We start from the raw sequence: 18023 nt of genomic DNA, 5'->3' as shown, positions 1-18023 counted from the left end.
CTGCAAAGTCACGCACAGTGTCTGACTCTCTTTTATAAATGTACTCTTACCTGAACACACAATTCCAACACCATTTGCGTACAGCATCTCCTACTCCAAACAAACACGTCTCTCATCCATTCGTTGCAACAACACCTCATTGTCACGAGACAGAAGGCGAGATGCGTTCATGGACACTCCGAACATCACAACAATGTCTTTATTATGCGTGTGTGGGTGGTCTAAATAAACAGAAATGCAATGAAAATCAATGAGTGGATATTCTCATCACTCACTTTGTAACTCTTAATGTGGAAGTACCATTTGCTGAATTGAAGTGTGCTCAACTTACATGACGTGGCGTCCTTGAACGCTACTCCTCATTGCTAACAACAAAACAGTTAAAGTCTGATTAAAATATTTTGCTATTACTGAACACAAACCAGTGTTAGGTAAATAGATTTTCAGACATGTGTGCCATCTTTTAACTTGATTTTAATTTTAAGTTAATTTGGCGCTGTTAGTACATACAGATACATACAGTACTGTATATACAGTCAAACTTGTCTATAGCGGCCACTCGAGGGAGTCTGCAAAAGTGGCCGCTATAGACAGGTGGCCTCTATAGACAGGTTGGTGTCCAGTTTAAATGTTGACCAGTAGAGGAAAAAAAAGAAAAAAAAAAAGGGAAATAATAATAATAATAATGTTGACCAGTAGAGGGCACTGCGGACTGCGGATAAAAGTTGTACAGCACTACTAGGCTTGTTATTATCATGGTTCATGGTTTTAATCCTGAACATGCATATGAGTCAAACAGTAGCACATCACATAGTACAATTCACAGTTTTGCATGTCCAAAAAGGAGTAGGAAGAAGCAAAGCTTATTTAATCCTACCCCTCATCAGTTTCACATCAGTTGCAATACATTTATTCACCTCTTGTTCTTCCAAGTGTACTTTGTAGGTCTACATGACAATGTAGTGCAATCATAGCCAAGGTTTTTACTTACTAAAAGGAAGCTAGAGGCTTAATAATAACTGATAGAATATATCCACCACCCACAGAACAAAGCTGTGCTAGTAATGTCTTACGCTTGTTTTTAATATTTTACTTTTTATACGGCAGAGTGTCATTACAGCTTTAGTTCATCAGGAAGTGCCGGGAAGTGACGGTGGGCGTCCCGAGCAGGAGAGCTAGGCTCAGTGCTAGCTGTGAGTTTGGAGAGAGTTGGGAAGTGTGTTTATGTTGGCGTGGATGTAAAGTCCTGCAGTGTTCTCCGCTGTTAATAAAGCCATTAAAGTGCATCGGCGACGTGAGTCTCTCCTTCCCCACAACAAGCGGCATTACAGTATTGACCAGTGCACACCAGGAAATAAACGCTGTCATTTCTTACAGGCATTGGCTGGACAGCTATGTAGTGGGGCTTGTTTAACCTTTGCCTTGTGGGCAAGCAGGAAGGAGAGACGATGCTGAGAGATGTGTGTGTGTTCTGAGCTGCTGTCTGGTGGCCGCGTTCAATAAATAAAGTTGGCAGAAGCAACAGGAGAAGTTTCCTTCTTTGCTTCGGAGCTGAATAACACTGACAAGTTAACAGACTAGTAGCGACCGGAAAAGAAGACGGCTTTGTTTGTGTCGAATACAGAAGATGAGGACTTTGATAGATTTGTGGATGAGGATTGATGAAAAATAACGTGAGTACATTCTAAAATACTTCAATTAAGTACAACCCAACTCAGTTTTGCTCCCGCTGCCGCATGCATGCTAGCGTATGTTTTTTTTTATTGTAGCGTCGCTGGGAGCACGTCCTGTTCCCAGCCTAATTTGCGGTAATGTTTTGGTGCAAATGCTCTTAAAGTTACATGTTTGACCAGGAAATAGCAAGCTCAAAAGAAGACGGCTTTTTTATGTGGAACAACTGACAGTTTGTGTGGATCTTGTGAATGATTGTGACTGAGCTAGGACTCAGTAATTAAAGTCTACACACGACGGCTTCACTGATTGAAAAACTAAACTTTTTCGTGCATGAAGCTTCTACTTGAGTTGGTAATTTGGCCGCTATATGCGGTCAGATATTGACCAAGGGAGACAAAATGGGTGGCCGCTGGCCGCGTTGGACAGGTGACTGCTATACACAGGGTCTATAACATGTACATTTGCTGCGGGGGATTTTTCAGTGACCGCTATAGGCAGGTGGCCGTTCTATAAAGGTGGCCGCTAAGACAGGTTTGACTGTATATATATCTATATATCTCTATCTCTATCTATATATATATATATATATATCTCTATCTATATATATATATATATATATATATATATATATATATATATATATATATATATATATAGATAGATATAGTATAGATATATCAAACGGAAGAACCGTCTTTCTAAACGTACATTATTTGCTACCAAACTAATGAGCACCGCGGCTTGAATGTCAGCAGTTTCAATAACTTCATGAACAAGTGAAGTAGCCGTAGTTGGTTTATGAATAAGATTTTCCAAAAAAAAAATTGTTATGTCACTTTATGATGCTATTAATTATACACTGCTTCTCTTCTTTTTACACTTGAGTGACACCTAAGTATGTCAAAGTGCCGTTGCACCTCGGAACTGATTCTTTTCCTGCTGTCTGAGCCGAGACTGTTCAACCTGAGAGGCGCTCGCAGGCGACTGCTGCTGCTTTTATTACGCAAAGTCCCGACATGAAAAATTCATACAGAGCTTCTCTTTTTCCCGGTGATAAATCTCAGACTGAACCCAGACAAAAAGCCAGTGCAGACTTACACATAAAATCACGCCCCACCCCTTACACACACACACACACACACACACACACACACACACACACACACAGTGACAGAATGATGGGTGCCGATAAGAAAAGGAGATTTGAAACGTGAAGTGACAAACCAAACACATTTCTATTAGCAGCCACTTACTGGACTTTACTTTGACTACAAAAGGTTTTGGGTCTGCTTAGACAGGGAGTGATGATACAGCACGGCACGGCGGGACAGAGGAGAAATAATAGCCCCCCCCCCCAAAAAAAAAACATTCCTCCTAAATGCTGTAAAGAAAAACATCCTTACAGCAGGAAGCCTGAAAAACACAGACTGCAATCTTAATGACACTTGAGCTTCACACATGTTTTTAATAAATGAAGGATCCAGAAGTGATATCAAGAGATGTAAACTGATTTCACTGGTTATTGATCACAAGATTGAAGTGGGGTTGTGTTCAGCTAGCAAATGGCAAAATGGACACACTCATAAAAAGCCCAAATGGTAAGAACGCTAAAATCATCACACAGCAACTTAACACTCAAAAGGTAGGTAAGAAATATACAATACAAGTACCAATACGAGTTTAGAATAAAAAACATACGTCTGTCCACCAGAGGGAGCTTTGTTGGGGAAGCCATCAAAATAATTGTTTTTTATTCTAAACTGGCATTGGTACTTGTACTGTTTTACATTTCTTAGCTACCTTTTGAGTGTTAAGTTGCGTGTGACGAGTCAGACTGTAATACTGAGATTTCCGATTTCCGGTTGATAAGCTCGTTGTGAGTGTTATCCTAGCTCACGATTGAGCTGCCTGATCGTCACAGACTCGTGCGTGGCACAATATGCCATTTTATGACGTGGACATGTGCGGCTTATAGTCTATGTACAAATCCATTTTTCTCTCTAAATGTAGTGGGCGGGGCTTAAACACAGGTGCGTCTTATACAAATTAGGGTAATTGTGATGGACGCTGTAGGAGAAAGGAATAAGGTTAAAAAGTAAACGCCATGAAAAGCAAAGCAAATATAAATGAACTTTCTTCCATCGCTTCTTCTTTAATGCCACAGACAAGACGGAGCCGCTTGTGAGTGCTTTTAAATGTCGGAGAGGCTCAAAGCAGCACCCGCTGCTCGTTGAGAAGAGCGATACGTGCTTCTTATTTTTATCAATAGGGCTATGATTACCCACTAAATATAGCGAGAAAGTGGCTACGTTGGCAACGCTGATCACTCCTGCTACGTCTTCTTATTCTCTGGCAGACCAGTTGTGTTAAGAACGATGCATACCGCCACCTGCTGTTTGGAGTTGTGTGTGTTAAGTTTATGAGCATGGGTGAAGAGGGAGCGCCAAATCTATTTGTGCTAGTAATGCCAAAAATAAGCAACTGTACGCTAATTACAGTGGAACATTGGTTAGCGTCATTCATTTCTTCCACAAAGTCCGACTGGAATAAGAAATGATGTAAATCCAATTCATTTGTTCCAGAAAGCCGAAAATGGTAAAACAAAACACATTTTTATAGTTTTACAGTTCTAGTTTCACACGCAGAAAACAATTCTAAAAACATATCAAGGGGATAAAAACCCCCCATTAAAGATTACTTTTACCTTCACTGAAGACATGATTGTTGCCAAAGACACAACGTGGTTGCGAGATGAGCACGGACACCACCTTCTTGTTTTGCCATGAGTTATTTCTTAAATTCAACGCTGTTTCTCACCTCAAGTCTTTGCTTTTCTTTTGATCAAGGTGGCAAAATAAACCAAAATGGAGCCAAAGAAAGTTGCTGCACTTTGTTCAAGGAGGTGAGAAACACAAAATAAGTGTCCGTGTTGATCTCGATGCCGCATTGTGTCTTTAGCAACAATCATGTTTTCAATTAAGTAACCTTAAATGTTCATTTATCCCTTTCATTCCTCATCTATATGCATTTACAATTGATTTGTGCATGTAAAACTCAAATTCTTAAACTATAAAAATGTTTTCTTTGACCATTTTGTGGCATAGCTGTGTTAGTTAGCAAAGAATTACAGAGTCAGCTGCTGATGACATCATAGACGGGCAACACAACGACATTGGCAAGCGAACAGGCTTTTTGGGAATTTTGCCCATAATCCCCAATCCTTACATGAGACATGAACACATACTGTATGTCTCTCTTTTCTGTGCGTTTTTAAGGTATAAAAAGTAAGTCAAGTAAAGTAAGTAAAAAGTGACAGCTCAGTAGTGCACGTAATGGGATGTGTGCTATTCAAACACCTCCAACAAGGTGTGACTACGTAGGAACAGGTACATTCGTGATAGCTTGTAAAACTTACAGTATTTTGTTTGTTATTTTTTGAAGCAACGTCGTAGAAAGGAAGGCCTACACCCGGCGCTACCTTTTCCAAACTCAGACATAAAAACACAGCAGCGGTGGCGGCTTCTCGAATATGTAAGCTTAGCTTTTGGCAGTGTCTGAGGGGTTTTGAGTGCGACTCTGACACGCTACGGGCGACCCTGTGGTGAAGCTATGGTGTGGCTAAGTGTCAATGCGCCAGTAATGTAGTTCAACAATGTCGCTGTAGCTTGGTTAATATGCATGTCACAGTATACAGTATGTCAATGGAGCGTTGTTGACGCTTTTTGGAGACGTTATAGGACGAATGAGGAGGAATAAGTATGTCCCATACGTGCAGTGATGAGCAGGGTATTAACAACACAAGACGTGCCATATTGTACGCTAACAGAAGCCAAATTTTGGTATAAACGTTCGCCATTAACCGAAAAACCGGGCCGTACGCTAACCGAGGCTCCACTGCATATGCTTATTTCAGCGTACTAACCTAGATTATGGGTACACAACCATAGGTAGACAGTTTAATGAGATCCATGTGTACACGATACGTACAAGCACAATAAGGAGCATATTGTTAAATGAACACATCTCTGACAGCTCTTGCAGTGGGTGTCATTAAAGTGTGTGTCTAATGGAGTGGCCAGTGTAATTACTTCACATTCAAGTGCCGTGTTGCTTGGTTAATGTGCACGTGTCAGTAAATGGAGAGCTCCTCTAATGCGCCGCCGGGTGAATGATTTCATGCAAAAATGTCAGCGATGTAATGACGCACAGCTGCCAGAGAGAGAACGCTAATGACTGCTTTTGAAGAGCATCGCTGGCTGTGCATTCGCCAGCCGTCACTTCCGTCCGCACAAAGCTCGTCAAGGAAAGCAGTTCCCAGCCTCAGAAGTTTGCTCAAACAAATCCATTACACCCGCTGGACTCGAATGAGCCATGTCAACAGCGTTGGAGAGCGTTTGCGTTGCAGCTCGCTTGTTGCCACGGAAACGTTTCACGTTTCCTCACCTTACGCAGGAAGATTCCTTCTTTTTGCTCCGTTTCTGACGAGCTGTCTGATGATGATGTGAGGGGAGCGTCGCCATGGCAACTGTCCCCGCATCATCACATTAGTCACAGCAGCAGCCGCTGTCAATCATACGCATCAGTCTTTCCCATACTTCCATCTCACAGTGGCAGCCTAAACACATTACGATTCACTCGGCCTGCCAGAGAATAAGAAGATGTAGCATATTTCACAAATGTAGCGAGCAATCACACCCTTCTTGATGCTCTTCTCCCAAAAAAAAAACCTAGCGACAAATCTAGCGAAGAAATGTTTGGAGAGTTTGACATGAAAGCACGCATGGCTCTCCTCAAAGAGCACCGGGCTCAGCTGTGGGCCCCCCTCCCATCGAAAAGCTCTCACAGGCGGCTCTGTCTTGTTTGTGACATAAAAAAACCCAAAAACAAGAAAAAGAAGCGATGCACATACTTGTTTTGCTTTGCATGGAATTTACTCACTTTTTGCAAATGCAAATTGGACGACGGCGCCACAAATAGATTGCAGTCCTTTGGGAAACAGCGATACGAGTACAAGGGAGCTCATCACATTCAACTTTTATCACTTTTGTTATGTTATTTTTGGACTTCCCACGCCACAACTCTCACCTGCTTCAGCTGCGTCTCGGAGTTGACGTGCACGTCGCACGTCTCACAGTAAAACGTTTTGTTCTGTAGGCCCGTGGCCGTTTTGGACGGCGGTGCCAGTTTGCCTTTGACTCCGGCCCGCGGGAAGGACTTGATGGAGCCCACCCCGCTGCGGGCCTCCAGCATGGTCTTGTGCTTGGTGCCTGCAGGGTTTGAACAGGAAACAGTTGGCCAGAAAGTCGCTTTAAAGGTTGCCATACAGGAGAGCGCCTTTTTGATTCAAGGTCGGACCGCAGAAGATTAAGATTGACTTCATTTTCCGCCGTTGTGCAGTTTGTTAGGTCAGGTGTGAATACAGCAAAGCAAGTCCAAGCAGACGTGTGTAGGGAACAGGAGAGTGGGCGGATTCATCTAAATATCAACCCCATCGATATCAAGGGTTGTGTCAGTATCGCATCCACACATGCGTGATGAGATTGATACTGTCCAGTTCTCTTTTGTCTCTTGTTTTGCACTATTGACTTGATTCACTTCAAACAATAAAGTCATAAATGTAATACATGGGAATAACTATTCACTTCCTGACTTTGTTAATTAAGTGAATTAATTGGCACCGGCACAAACCCAAACCAAGTACCTCAAGTTTATCGGTAATACTGGTCCACTTTATCTTGGTATCAGATTCATATTCAAATTAGCAGCGTCGCCCACGGAGGAAAGAGGCGACTTCCGTATCTTCGGTGTAGCATGTTAGCACGTCTTCATTCACGCTCAAGCAGCACATCTTTTCACCGCCTCTTAAAGTGCACTCGTGTATTTCCTCTCATCTACTCGATTATCCGTGTAATCTTTAAAGTACCTTTTTTTCACTCCGGTAGCGACACCAACCTTCTTCTGGGCTACGTTTGTCGTCCGCCACCGCTGACCAATTGGAGAAGACCGCAAAATCCTGTGGCTGGCCGTGATGTATTTAGGTACACTTGGAATTTTGACTATTTTGAAGAGGATCCGCACTAAGGGATGATGATTTGAACATGATCTGATTTGGACCAGAGAAAACCACGAAGAAGTGTGAGGCGGCCATACTGGAGACAGTGCTGTATTTGCTTCTATTGCTGGCTGAGCTGATTGGCTGTCATGCTCTGATACGTTGCTGTTTACGAGACACGCACAACACGTAAACGTTTCCAGAAGCTCTCACCGCTATTGTGAGCCTCCAGCTGTGATGCCGAGTTGACCGCCACCTTGCACAGCGAGCAGTAAAGAAGACGCCGAGCTTTCTCCTCCTCTGTCTCCGGGTCCGGCTCCTCCTCGGGTTCTGCGTCAGGGTCCAGGTCAGGTTCCGAGGGTGAGTGGAGCTGTCCCTCGTCCATCCTGGCGGCTGAGGTAGTCTCTGGGGCGTCTGGGACTGGTGGCGAGGCGCCAGCTGCAGGTGTTGGGGTGGCGAGGGTGGCTGCGGACTCAAGGAGTTGTGGCAGTCTGAGCACGGGGGACATAGGGACACCCTCTGTGGAGACATCAATACACAGATGGACTCCTTTTACCTTCAAATATCCACTTTAGAATCGCCACAAAACAAGAAATAACTAACTTTAGTGGTTTTTGATGTTGGTGGAGCATGTTGTGTTGTGTTACTGATGTTGTGTTACTGTTAGCATCAGTGCTAATCATAGCATTAGCTTTTAGACGCCTTTGACGCTTCCAAACGGTAGGAAGGACATCAAGGAAAAGGCTTCTTGAGACGTCATCTGTACTTCTGTGAAGAAGGTGTCGGACGTTTCGCTCCTCATCCGAAGAGCTTCGTCAGCGAACTAAAAAGTGCTGCTAGCCTAGGCCTTAAATACAGTAAGAGTGGGCGGAATTGGTGTGCCAACACACTCCTCCTATTGGTTCCTTACACTAAGCCTGGGCGGAGTTGTGGTCTAACCCTCTCCTGCCATTAGCACCTCCGATAAAAGGGAAGTGTAGCTCCCTGTAGTTGGGTATGAACGACTCTGATACTGGCTCGTTAGCATCTATTGTTCTGGCTCGGCCCTGGCTCCACCTCATTTGCAAGACTAAGAGCTGTGGGTTTTGGTCTCAGTAACCTGCTGAACACAGGGTCCAAATTAAACCTCAAACCACCATTCCGATTCAATGATGGGTTCTGTTGTTTGACAAAAATAGCTTCCTTTACTCCTCTTTCAAACCATCTGTTTTCTTTGGCCAAAATCTTTACCTCGCTGTCCTGAAAAGAGTGATTGGTAGCTTTCAGGTGTAGATGTACTGCTGATTGAGGACCACTAGAATTGTCCCTGCGATGTTGATAAAGCCTTTTTTGGAGCATTTGCTTAGTTTCCCCAATGTAGTGCTCTTTGCATTCCTCATCTTTACAGTGGATGGAATAGACCACATTGCTCTGTTTTTGGTTTGGAGCCTTGTCTTTAGGATGCACTAGTCTTTGTCTCAGGGTATTTACTATTTTTAAAATAGGTTGGAATTTTGTGTTGCCTTATGGCAACACAAAATTCCTTTTCCTCGATGTACAACTCCTGTACGACTGAGAGCCTACACAGACGTGTAGGAAGGACAAGCACAAAAGACGCTAGAATCACACAATAGCTACTTATTTAAGAGCTTGCATTAGAAAAAGCATCATATGTCTAAAGGAGAGCTCGTCCTGAAAGTCAACTCCAAGCAAAAGTGATCCACTAATCATCATCGTCATAAGAATAATAATCGACTAAAATGTCACTCAAGGGCAAACAACCCTAAACACGTCTAATGGAATAACAAGACCACGCTGTTCCACTACAGCGCCATCTGCTGGACCTGGTTTGTCACTGTGCCACTTGGCCCCAAGGCAAGTGGGCTGTAACCACCAAACAATGACTGGCGTTGGGCATAAGTTGTGAATGCCGGCAACACGCTACGCATTCGTTGGTATAAGTTGTCTATAAGTTATAGAAACGTTCTATATAAGTTACAAATACGTCATGTATCCGTCGAACACGTTATGAATACAATATGTATACGCCCAAAATTGAAAAAAACGTCGTCAGTTCAACGTATGCCATCAAAATGATCACGTCGGGCATGGCTAAGTCGTCAAGGTGTGACAGGGCCTTAAGATACAACAACAGAAGGACAAAGTCATATGAAATATGTAAGAATGGTCTTTTACAAACTAATAAAGTAAAATCATAAATATGATTCATTATTTAAGACTTCTGGAAGTATGAAAACTTTATTTACTCACACATGGCTCCGTTTATGATCGGTCAGTGTTTCAACAGACAAACGTTTTAAGACAAAAACGACCTCAAATGACTGAGGTATCGAAAGTATCAAAATTATTATTTGAGTATCGATTTTAGTGCCTCAGGTATTGGAAGCATCAAAATTTCAGAATCAATCCGCACATGACTAATCCGTACTTTTATTCTGTTTCAGCGTATTTCAAAAGGTTCTTGCTTGAAGTATTAGCTACCCATCCACAAAGGTTTGTAGCGATATCTGGTATTATCAGCCCATATTGGCATAAAAAGCAGATATCGGATCATATCGGTAGTTTTTTCTGCCGACAATGATATCAGCGTGCGAGCGATGATGCCGTCTGGAAAGATTTCCAAGTCTTGTGAATATGTATCGCTAACGGAGTGCTGAACTAAATTGGTATATCAGATATCAATAAGAAAACCAATATCCAGCATCTCTCTGTTGTGTAATATTTTCTTATTTTTTCTTTTGCTTCATGTGGATTAAAAACTGATACAAACAGAACCTCAACAAGAAGAAAAGCACACACTTTTAATGGTGTGCCAAAGAAAGTTAGTGCACATGAACAGCGGTGTGAAAAAGTGTTTTCCATGTTCCTTATTTTGTTTTTTTTCCCATGTGTGTCACCCTAAAATGTTTTTAATCATCAAACAAACTTTTATTATTAAGGGAGAACAAAATTCAAAGCTATATGGCCCTGTGTGAACAAGTGATTGCCCATCACTGAGATGAATTGAGATCTATCAGTGTGGAAAAGGTTATAAAGCCATTTCTACAGCTTTGGGACTCCAGCCAACCACAGTGAGAGACATTATCCACAAATCCTATTGAGATGCTGTGGCATGACCTTAAAAAGGAAAAGCCTCCAATGTGGCTGAATGACAACAATTGTGCAAAATTCTTCCCCAGCGCTGGAAGAGACTCATTGCAAGTTATCACAAACGCTTGATTGCAGTTGTTGCTGCTAAGGGGGGCCAACCACTTATTAGCTTTAGGGGGCCATCACTTTTTCACACAGGGACATGTAGCTTTGGATTTTATTCTCCCTTAATAATAAAAAGTTTCATTTAAAAAGTGCATTTTGTGTTGTCATTGACTAATATTTACATTTGGCTGATGATCTGAAACATTTAAGTGTGACAAACATGCAAAAAATAAGAAGTCAAGATTTTTTCCACACCAGTGTATTTACATCAAGCAGCCAAATGTCAAATTCCTGAATGGTTTGACGTGTTTGGAAGAAAGTAAACAGTGAAAGCACGGAAGGAAACAACTCATAAAAGTGTCACGATTTGCACCAGTTTGCAGACTTGCAGGCACGTTGTGTATGTGATCTAAACTAAATACACAATCCAGGGTCTACGGGTCTGAATGAACCCCGGTTACATGTTTCGATGAAACTGATCAATGACAGTGAAGTCACACATCTTCACAGTCGCCGAGATGGGACAAAAGTCAAAAGTCAAAAGTCGGAGTGTGCCGAGGCTATTTCTGTTATCCCAAACGACACAGCAAAGTTTGTGGTGGGAAAGACACTCGATTAGGTACACCTATGTGGGTAAATGCCTCTCAAAAGTCAGCATGTGTGAGGCAGCTCCAATGTATGCAAATGTATGAGTGGCGCATTGAGTGTTTGTGAGCACCATTAACATTCAGAATGATGCGCATTTAGGTTTCTTGGAATAACCTCTGACCCTTGACCTACTCCCACACAGCACTTTGCAGCACAACTTTAAAAAAAAAAAATATATATATATATATATATAATAACTTATGATGCATAACTAAGAGCATATTTAGCAGGAAAGGTGAGTCCAGTGGATGAAAAAACTTTGTGATGGTATTTATCATTCAACAGCTCTAATATGCTACAAGATCTACAATTGGACACTTTTTACTTTACAGATCACAAAGAATTGGATATGGAAAAAGACATTGATCCAGACTCAAATGTTTTCTCCCATATTACAAATTAAAATAACTGCTGTTATTATATGGAGGAGCAATACAACAACATCTTCATTAACGATGACAAGTTATCCATCATCCACATAAACAGCAGAAGCATGTATGCAAACTTCACTAACATCAAAAATATTTGAATCAATTCAAAGAACCTTTCAAAGTAATAGCAATCTCAGAAACCTGGATCAATGCTAACAAAGGAATGGACTTTGAGATGGAAGGATATGAAATGATGTGTGCAAACAGGAACAATTCAAATGGAGGAGGTGTGGCCGTATACGTGGACAAACATCTGAACTACAAAATGGACACAATTGATGAATGAATGATATTATTGATAGGAATGTGAATTCTATGTTTCTCACTGTTGGAACTAAAAAGGAAATCACTGACATTGTTAAACATTTTAAGGCAAAAACATCAACTGACTGTTATGGAATGGAAATGGAAACAATGAAAAGGGTCATCAATGAGATCGCAGGCCCGTTAACAAATATTAGTAACTTATCTTTTCAGACTGGAATATTTCCCAGCAAAATGAGAACAGCCAAGGTGGTTCCAATTTTTAAAAAAAGAGACAAACACCAATTTACAAACTATCAACCAGTTTCCTTGTTACCTCAATTCTCTAAAATTGTGGAGAAGTTATTTAATCATAGGTTGGACAAATGTATTAATAAGAATGAATTACTAGCAGGCAGTCAATGTGGATACAGAGCCAACATTTCAACTTCTATGGCACTGATGGAAATCACGGAGGAAATCACTACTGCTATGGACAACAGAAGATGTGCAGCTGCTGTATTCATGGATCTGACAAAAGCCTTCCATACAATTCATCACAATATCTTAATGTCAACGTTAGAAAGGTACGGAATTAGAGGATTAGTCTTGAATTGGGTTAAAAGCTACCTAGCAAAGAGGAAACAATTTGTAAAGCTAGGAGAATACACATCTGGGAGTTTATACACCACGTGTGGAGTACCCCAGGGGTCCATACTGGGACCTAAACTGTTCAATTTGTATATAAACAATATTTGTAAAGTAACAAAGGATGCAAAATTGGTATTATTTGCGGATGATACGACCGCATTTTGTTCTGGTGAAAGCACACAGGACTCATTAAAAAGGTCAAGGATGAAAAGGTCATATTAAAGTCATGGTTTGACAGGAACAGATTATCCCTGAACTTAAGTAAAACTAAAATAATGCTATTTGGAAATAGCAGAAAGGATACGTACGACCAAATACAAATAAATGAAGTGGACATTGAAAAAGTGGAAGAATATAAATTCCTGGGGGTCATAATAGATGAAAAAATGAGTTGGAAATCTCATATTAAAAATATACAACAAAAGGTGGTGAGAAATATCTCTATATTGAATAAAGCAAAATATGTTTTTGATCAAAAATCCCTCCACACTCTGTACTGTTCCTTAGTATTAGCATATTTAATGTATTGTGTGGAGATATGGGAAATAATTATAAAAGCAATCTTCACTCACTCACTGTACTGCAAAAAAGATGGTGAGGATCATTCATAATACCAAGTATAGACAACATACACACCTTTATTTTTATTATCACATATTAGTGAGGATCATTCATAATGCCAAGTATAGACAACATACACACCTTTATTTTTAATATCACATATTAGTGAGGATCATTCATAATGCCAAGTATAGACAACATACAAACCCCAGACTTAGTACACTTACAACCCGCTAGAATAATGTATAAAGTTAATAAGAATTCGTTACCCAAAAACCTCATCCAGTATTTCTCAATCAGAGAGGAGAAATATGATCTCAGAGGAAAGTTCAACTTAAAACATTGATATGCCAGAACTACGCTGAAAAGCCACAGCATTTCTGTATGTGGAATTAAACTATGGAAGGGATTGAGTAAGGAAGTCCAACAAAGTACAGAGATGAGCACATTCATAAACAATACAAGCAGTTGATGTTTGCTAAATACAAGCAGAAGAGTCTTCATCATCACAATGATGTTCTGTCAGGTTTGTTATTTTTTTAGTTTAGTTTTTTAAATTTATATGTATATTTATTTATTTTTTTGGTCTTCTTACTGTTATCTATTATGTGTTATTATTCTGATTATTATATAAAACATGAGATGGAATACAGGAAGTGAACTACATGTACTGTACTAGATGTAGAATGGATGGGGGGTAGGATTAAATAAGCTTTGCTTCTTCCTACTCCTTTTGGACATGTGGAAGTGTGAAAGGATGATTCATGAGATGTATTCCATTGGAACCTTCATGTTCTAATAAACCAAACCAAACCATTCTCAGCATCAATGCATCCTGCCACAGAAAACATATTTGTGTACAGGACTCCTACACATCATATTACCTGCTGCCTTTACTTCAATACACTCAAGATAATAAAGTATCATAAAAAGAAAGGATGACTTTTAAAAAAATATCTTCTTCAATCAGTCCAATGTTTGACTGGAGTCTTCATTCTTCATCTTAGCAAGACATACTGTATTGGATCATTGCAGGAGGATCCATGCTTGGAGGACTTTGGCTGACATTAGTGACCTCTGAACTGACAAAAAGACCAACATTCCCACAGACATATTCCCAAAATCTTGTTTCAAGTTCCCCCAGAAGAGTGGAAGCTGTTCTAACTGCAAAAACGCCACATTTCCTTCACGTTTCACTTCCTCTAGCTGTCTCGATACTTCAGTCCATTTACTGTAGTTAGGATTCAGTCCTCGTGTTACGATGTTCATGGTTGCGTACGCACTCTTATTACTACAGGTGGCCCTCGGGTTACGGACGAATTGCATTCCCACGACACGTTGTTGGTCAAATGTTAGCGTAAGTTGGAATGCATGCTTTAAATGAACACTTACGTCACTCACACTGTACACACAACACATGAAGAACTAAAATAAAAAAACGCTAAATACAAGAATTAAACAGTCATAAAAAACACTATGCTGCTTAGTTTTTACTGTCGCTTTTATAGGAGCAGAGCTCCTAACATGCTCAAGCACACTGTAGCAACTAGCAGTTACATGCAATGTGAAAGAGTTTTGTGATTTCCAACTGTCTGTGAACACAACTTTAGTCCTGACAGTGAGTTTGCTGATGTTGTTTTGGTGCGTTTCGGCCAACAGTTGCCTGTTTGGTTTTCACATGAAAGATATTGTCGATCGACCACCTCCTCCTCATCCTTACAACGTCTGGGTAGACGTTACAGTTCCATCTTTTTCCTTAACGATGGTTGTGACAGGCCGGTGTTTACGGTAGTTTGGCTGCGCATGAGCCGCATGTCGTGCTTTCCTCCGCTGTAACTAGTTCTCAGGTGAGTCTCATGTCGACGGACCAAAATGGCGTTTTTGTTTAATTTGTGGGAGGGGGGAATGTTGTAAACCAGGGACCACCTGTCCTGCACATGTTTCCCTTCATTATGTCTCCCAAGCATAAGGCCGACTGTGAATCAAAGAAAAGGAAAGTGAAAAGTAAAATTCAACATTGAAACACTGCCCACTGTTTGCATGCCCGGTTGAAGCCACTCAGACATCTTTGAACACGTGAAAGGATCTCCCCCTATTGAAGGGACAGTCATGAAAGGTCCCCCTATTAAAGGGACAGTCATGAAAGGTCCCCCTATTGAAGGGACAGTCATGAAAGGTCCCCCTATTGAAGGGACAGTCATGAAAGGTCCCCCTATTGAAGGGACAGTCATGAAAGGTCCCCCTATTGAAGGGACAGTCATGAAAGGTCCCCCTATTAAAGGGACAGTCATGACTCAGCAAAGTATTGGTCTCATTATTGAGACTTCCTCCCCTTAATAAACCTGTCTCTCCCTCCCTTGCAACGTCCCTTCCTGTGTGCAAGACCAGCACAGGGATAAAAGTAAAGAATTGTTTAATTCATGTACAGTATGTAATCATCTTATGACTGTGTTTTCTATGACAGTTTAGTTTATGCTAGTTTAGCTACTACTATACTGTAGGTATAGGCTTTCTCCACTTCTCTTCTTCCCTGCATGACAACTTCCTGTGATGTCATCAATTCGCCCATCATCTCCAACGTGACTGTATATCTATCTCCACCTTGTTCCACGCTGAGTCATTTGTCCTGGTTGTTGGCTGGCACCTTTAAAGAGACTTTAGAGTTGAAGGTGATTAAAGTTTACGCTGAGGGGAAGCCTCCGGTATTCCGTATCTACGCATGGCCCACTTTGGGGAAGTCAATCGGCTCTTGTTAATGGCGGTAATGACCGCCATCCATCTCACGTCGGCCAGCCGACAGCAGTGAGATAGAGATTGAAAGGGGGGGGGACAAACGCGGCGAGGAGTGCGCCATGTGGAGAAAAGGGAAGCAGGAAGTTAAATGAAAGCGAACGTGGGGAACGTGAGCTCACGCTGGAACCAAAGGAGAAACAGGGAAAAGAGGATGTTGGTGAAGGACATGGCAAGGTGAGAGGAGAGACAAGGCCAGAGGAGAAGGTAATTAAAAGGAGGGCACAGGAGACGAAGGAGAAGATGGAGGGAATGGTGACCCTCTTTTCTTCCCTTCATTCACATCAAGTCCCATCTAATTTAGGCCCGTGTCACCTTCAACCGCTGAAAGGAACTTACTCCGCAAAGCTGAGATGATTTGTATTTACATATATTGGAGAGGATTTTTTTTACATTCAAGTTAAAATACGGAAACGGCTACCATGGGATGGCGGCGGGAAGAAAAGGCAAAATACGTGAGTTTCCCAGTAAAAACTCTGAGGGTACCCAGGTATGCTAAAAACTATCCAAGCATCCACCCTCATCCTTTCATTTTTCCCCAGCATGAGAAAGTTTGGACACCCCTTCTTTCCACCTGGGTGCCCTCCTGACGCTCCTTTCCGAATCCTTCAGCTCCGCTTAGGCCTTCACGCAATCTCACGACTCCCCCGGAGATCTGATTAGCTTTCTAAAGGAGCGCTGAATTAAAAGCTTTTAATTAAAATCATTACACGCTGTCCCCACTTAAAGGACACAAATCCCTCGTGGCTCTGGAGTGCTGTCAAATTTCATTTAGCCTCCGTCGGAGTCGTGTCGGAATGTTGATAAGCTCCTTAAAGGAGTGCACCTTCATGTCTGCAATCTGCACCGAAAGGAAGGCTCGACAGCAGCAGCAGAAGTCGCTTTCCTTTTTTTCCCCAATTTCATTTGAGGGCAAATGATCCGCCGCTAATTTCTGTTGCTCCGTCTCAGTGGTTTGCACGCTCGCACCCCAAATCTCCTCAAATGAGATCGCTGGCAGCTTGAGAAGCGCTCAACATCATCACACTGTCGTCGTCAGGCCTCCTGCCAGGCGTCTGTCCTCACAAGGAGACAGGAGGAGGAGGAAGGATGCAGCTAGAGACTGGAGGAGTGAGGATGCAGGGTGAGGAGAGTAGAGGAGGTATGCTGTCGGACCAGGCTGAAGGACACTTGAGGAGAGGAGGCCTGAGGAGACCGGTGGAGGCAGAATGAGGCAAGGTAGGAAGGAGGAGGAAGGAGCTTTCAAGAGTCGGCGTGCGTGATGAGGAAGGAGAGCGAATGCGATTCACTCACTTGGACAAACCCAAGCTCATCTGGACTAGCACACCCATACATTCCTAAATGATTCTCTGACCGCAGTCTTTCCATGGTGTCCCAACTCTAAAGGAACCACTACCCCTTTTCAAGGAGGATGTGGATGGAGGCTGAAGGAGAGACGGTACAGGGTCAAAAGACTGGAGGAGGTACAGAAGGAAGCTGGAAGAGGTAAGAACATGAGGGAAAAGGGATAAGACTGAAGGAGACAGGATAAGAGGACGCTTAGGGAGGAGGAAGGCAGAAAGAAGGAAAGGAGAAGGAGGAGAGAGGCTGGAGGAGGAAGGGAGATGTGAAGGTTCAGGGGGAGGATGGAGGAGGCGTGATGCAGGAGAAAGCTGGAGGTGGGGGTTGCAGTGTGCATGAGGAAAAAGGCCAGAGGAGGGGAGGATGGGCGCCAGGCCAGGTGAAAGGAGGAGGAGGTGGGGACCAGGAGGACGAAGGAAGAAGCAGGAGAAGGAGGT

The 18023-nt window shown here is 42.2% G+C and overlaps 1 protein-coding gene across 6 annotated transcripts in view; it reads right to left on the bottom strand.

Annotated features, from left to right (window-relative positions):
- znf385d (zinc finger protein 385D) overlaps window positions 1-18023 on the bottom strand; it is a 159397-nt gene that overhangs the window by 15734 nt on the left and 125640 nt on the right. For all 6 annotated transcript variants that reach the window (XM_054780688.1, XM_054780685.1, XM_054780689.1 and 3 more), the window contains exons 5-6: window positions 7940-8245; window positions 6760-6941 (exon numbers count right to left, since the gene is read on the bottom strand). In XM_054780688.1, the coding sequence (XP_054636663.1) occupies window positions 6760-6941; window positions 7940-8245 (488 nt within the window). The remainder of the gene's footprint in view (window positions 1-6759; window positions 6942-7939; window positions 8246-18023) is intronic.

This window comes from Dunckerocampus dactyliophorus, chromosome 7 (genome assembly GCF_027744805.1).
Source record: "Dunckerocampus dactyliophorus isolate RoL2022-P2 chromosome 7, RoL_Ddac_1.1, whole genome shotgun sequence".
NCBI classification, from domain to species: domain Eukaryota; kingdom Metazoa; phylum Chordata; class Actinopteri; order Syngnathiformes; family Syngnathidae; genus Dunckerocampus; species Dunckerocampus dactyliophorus.
The sequence above is the reverse complement of the archived record's forward strand: the minus strand, read 5'-3'. Positions and strand labels throughout refer to the sequence as shown.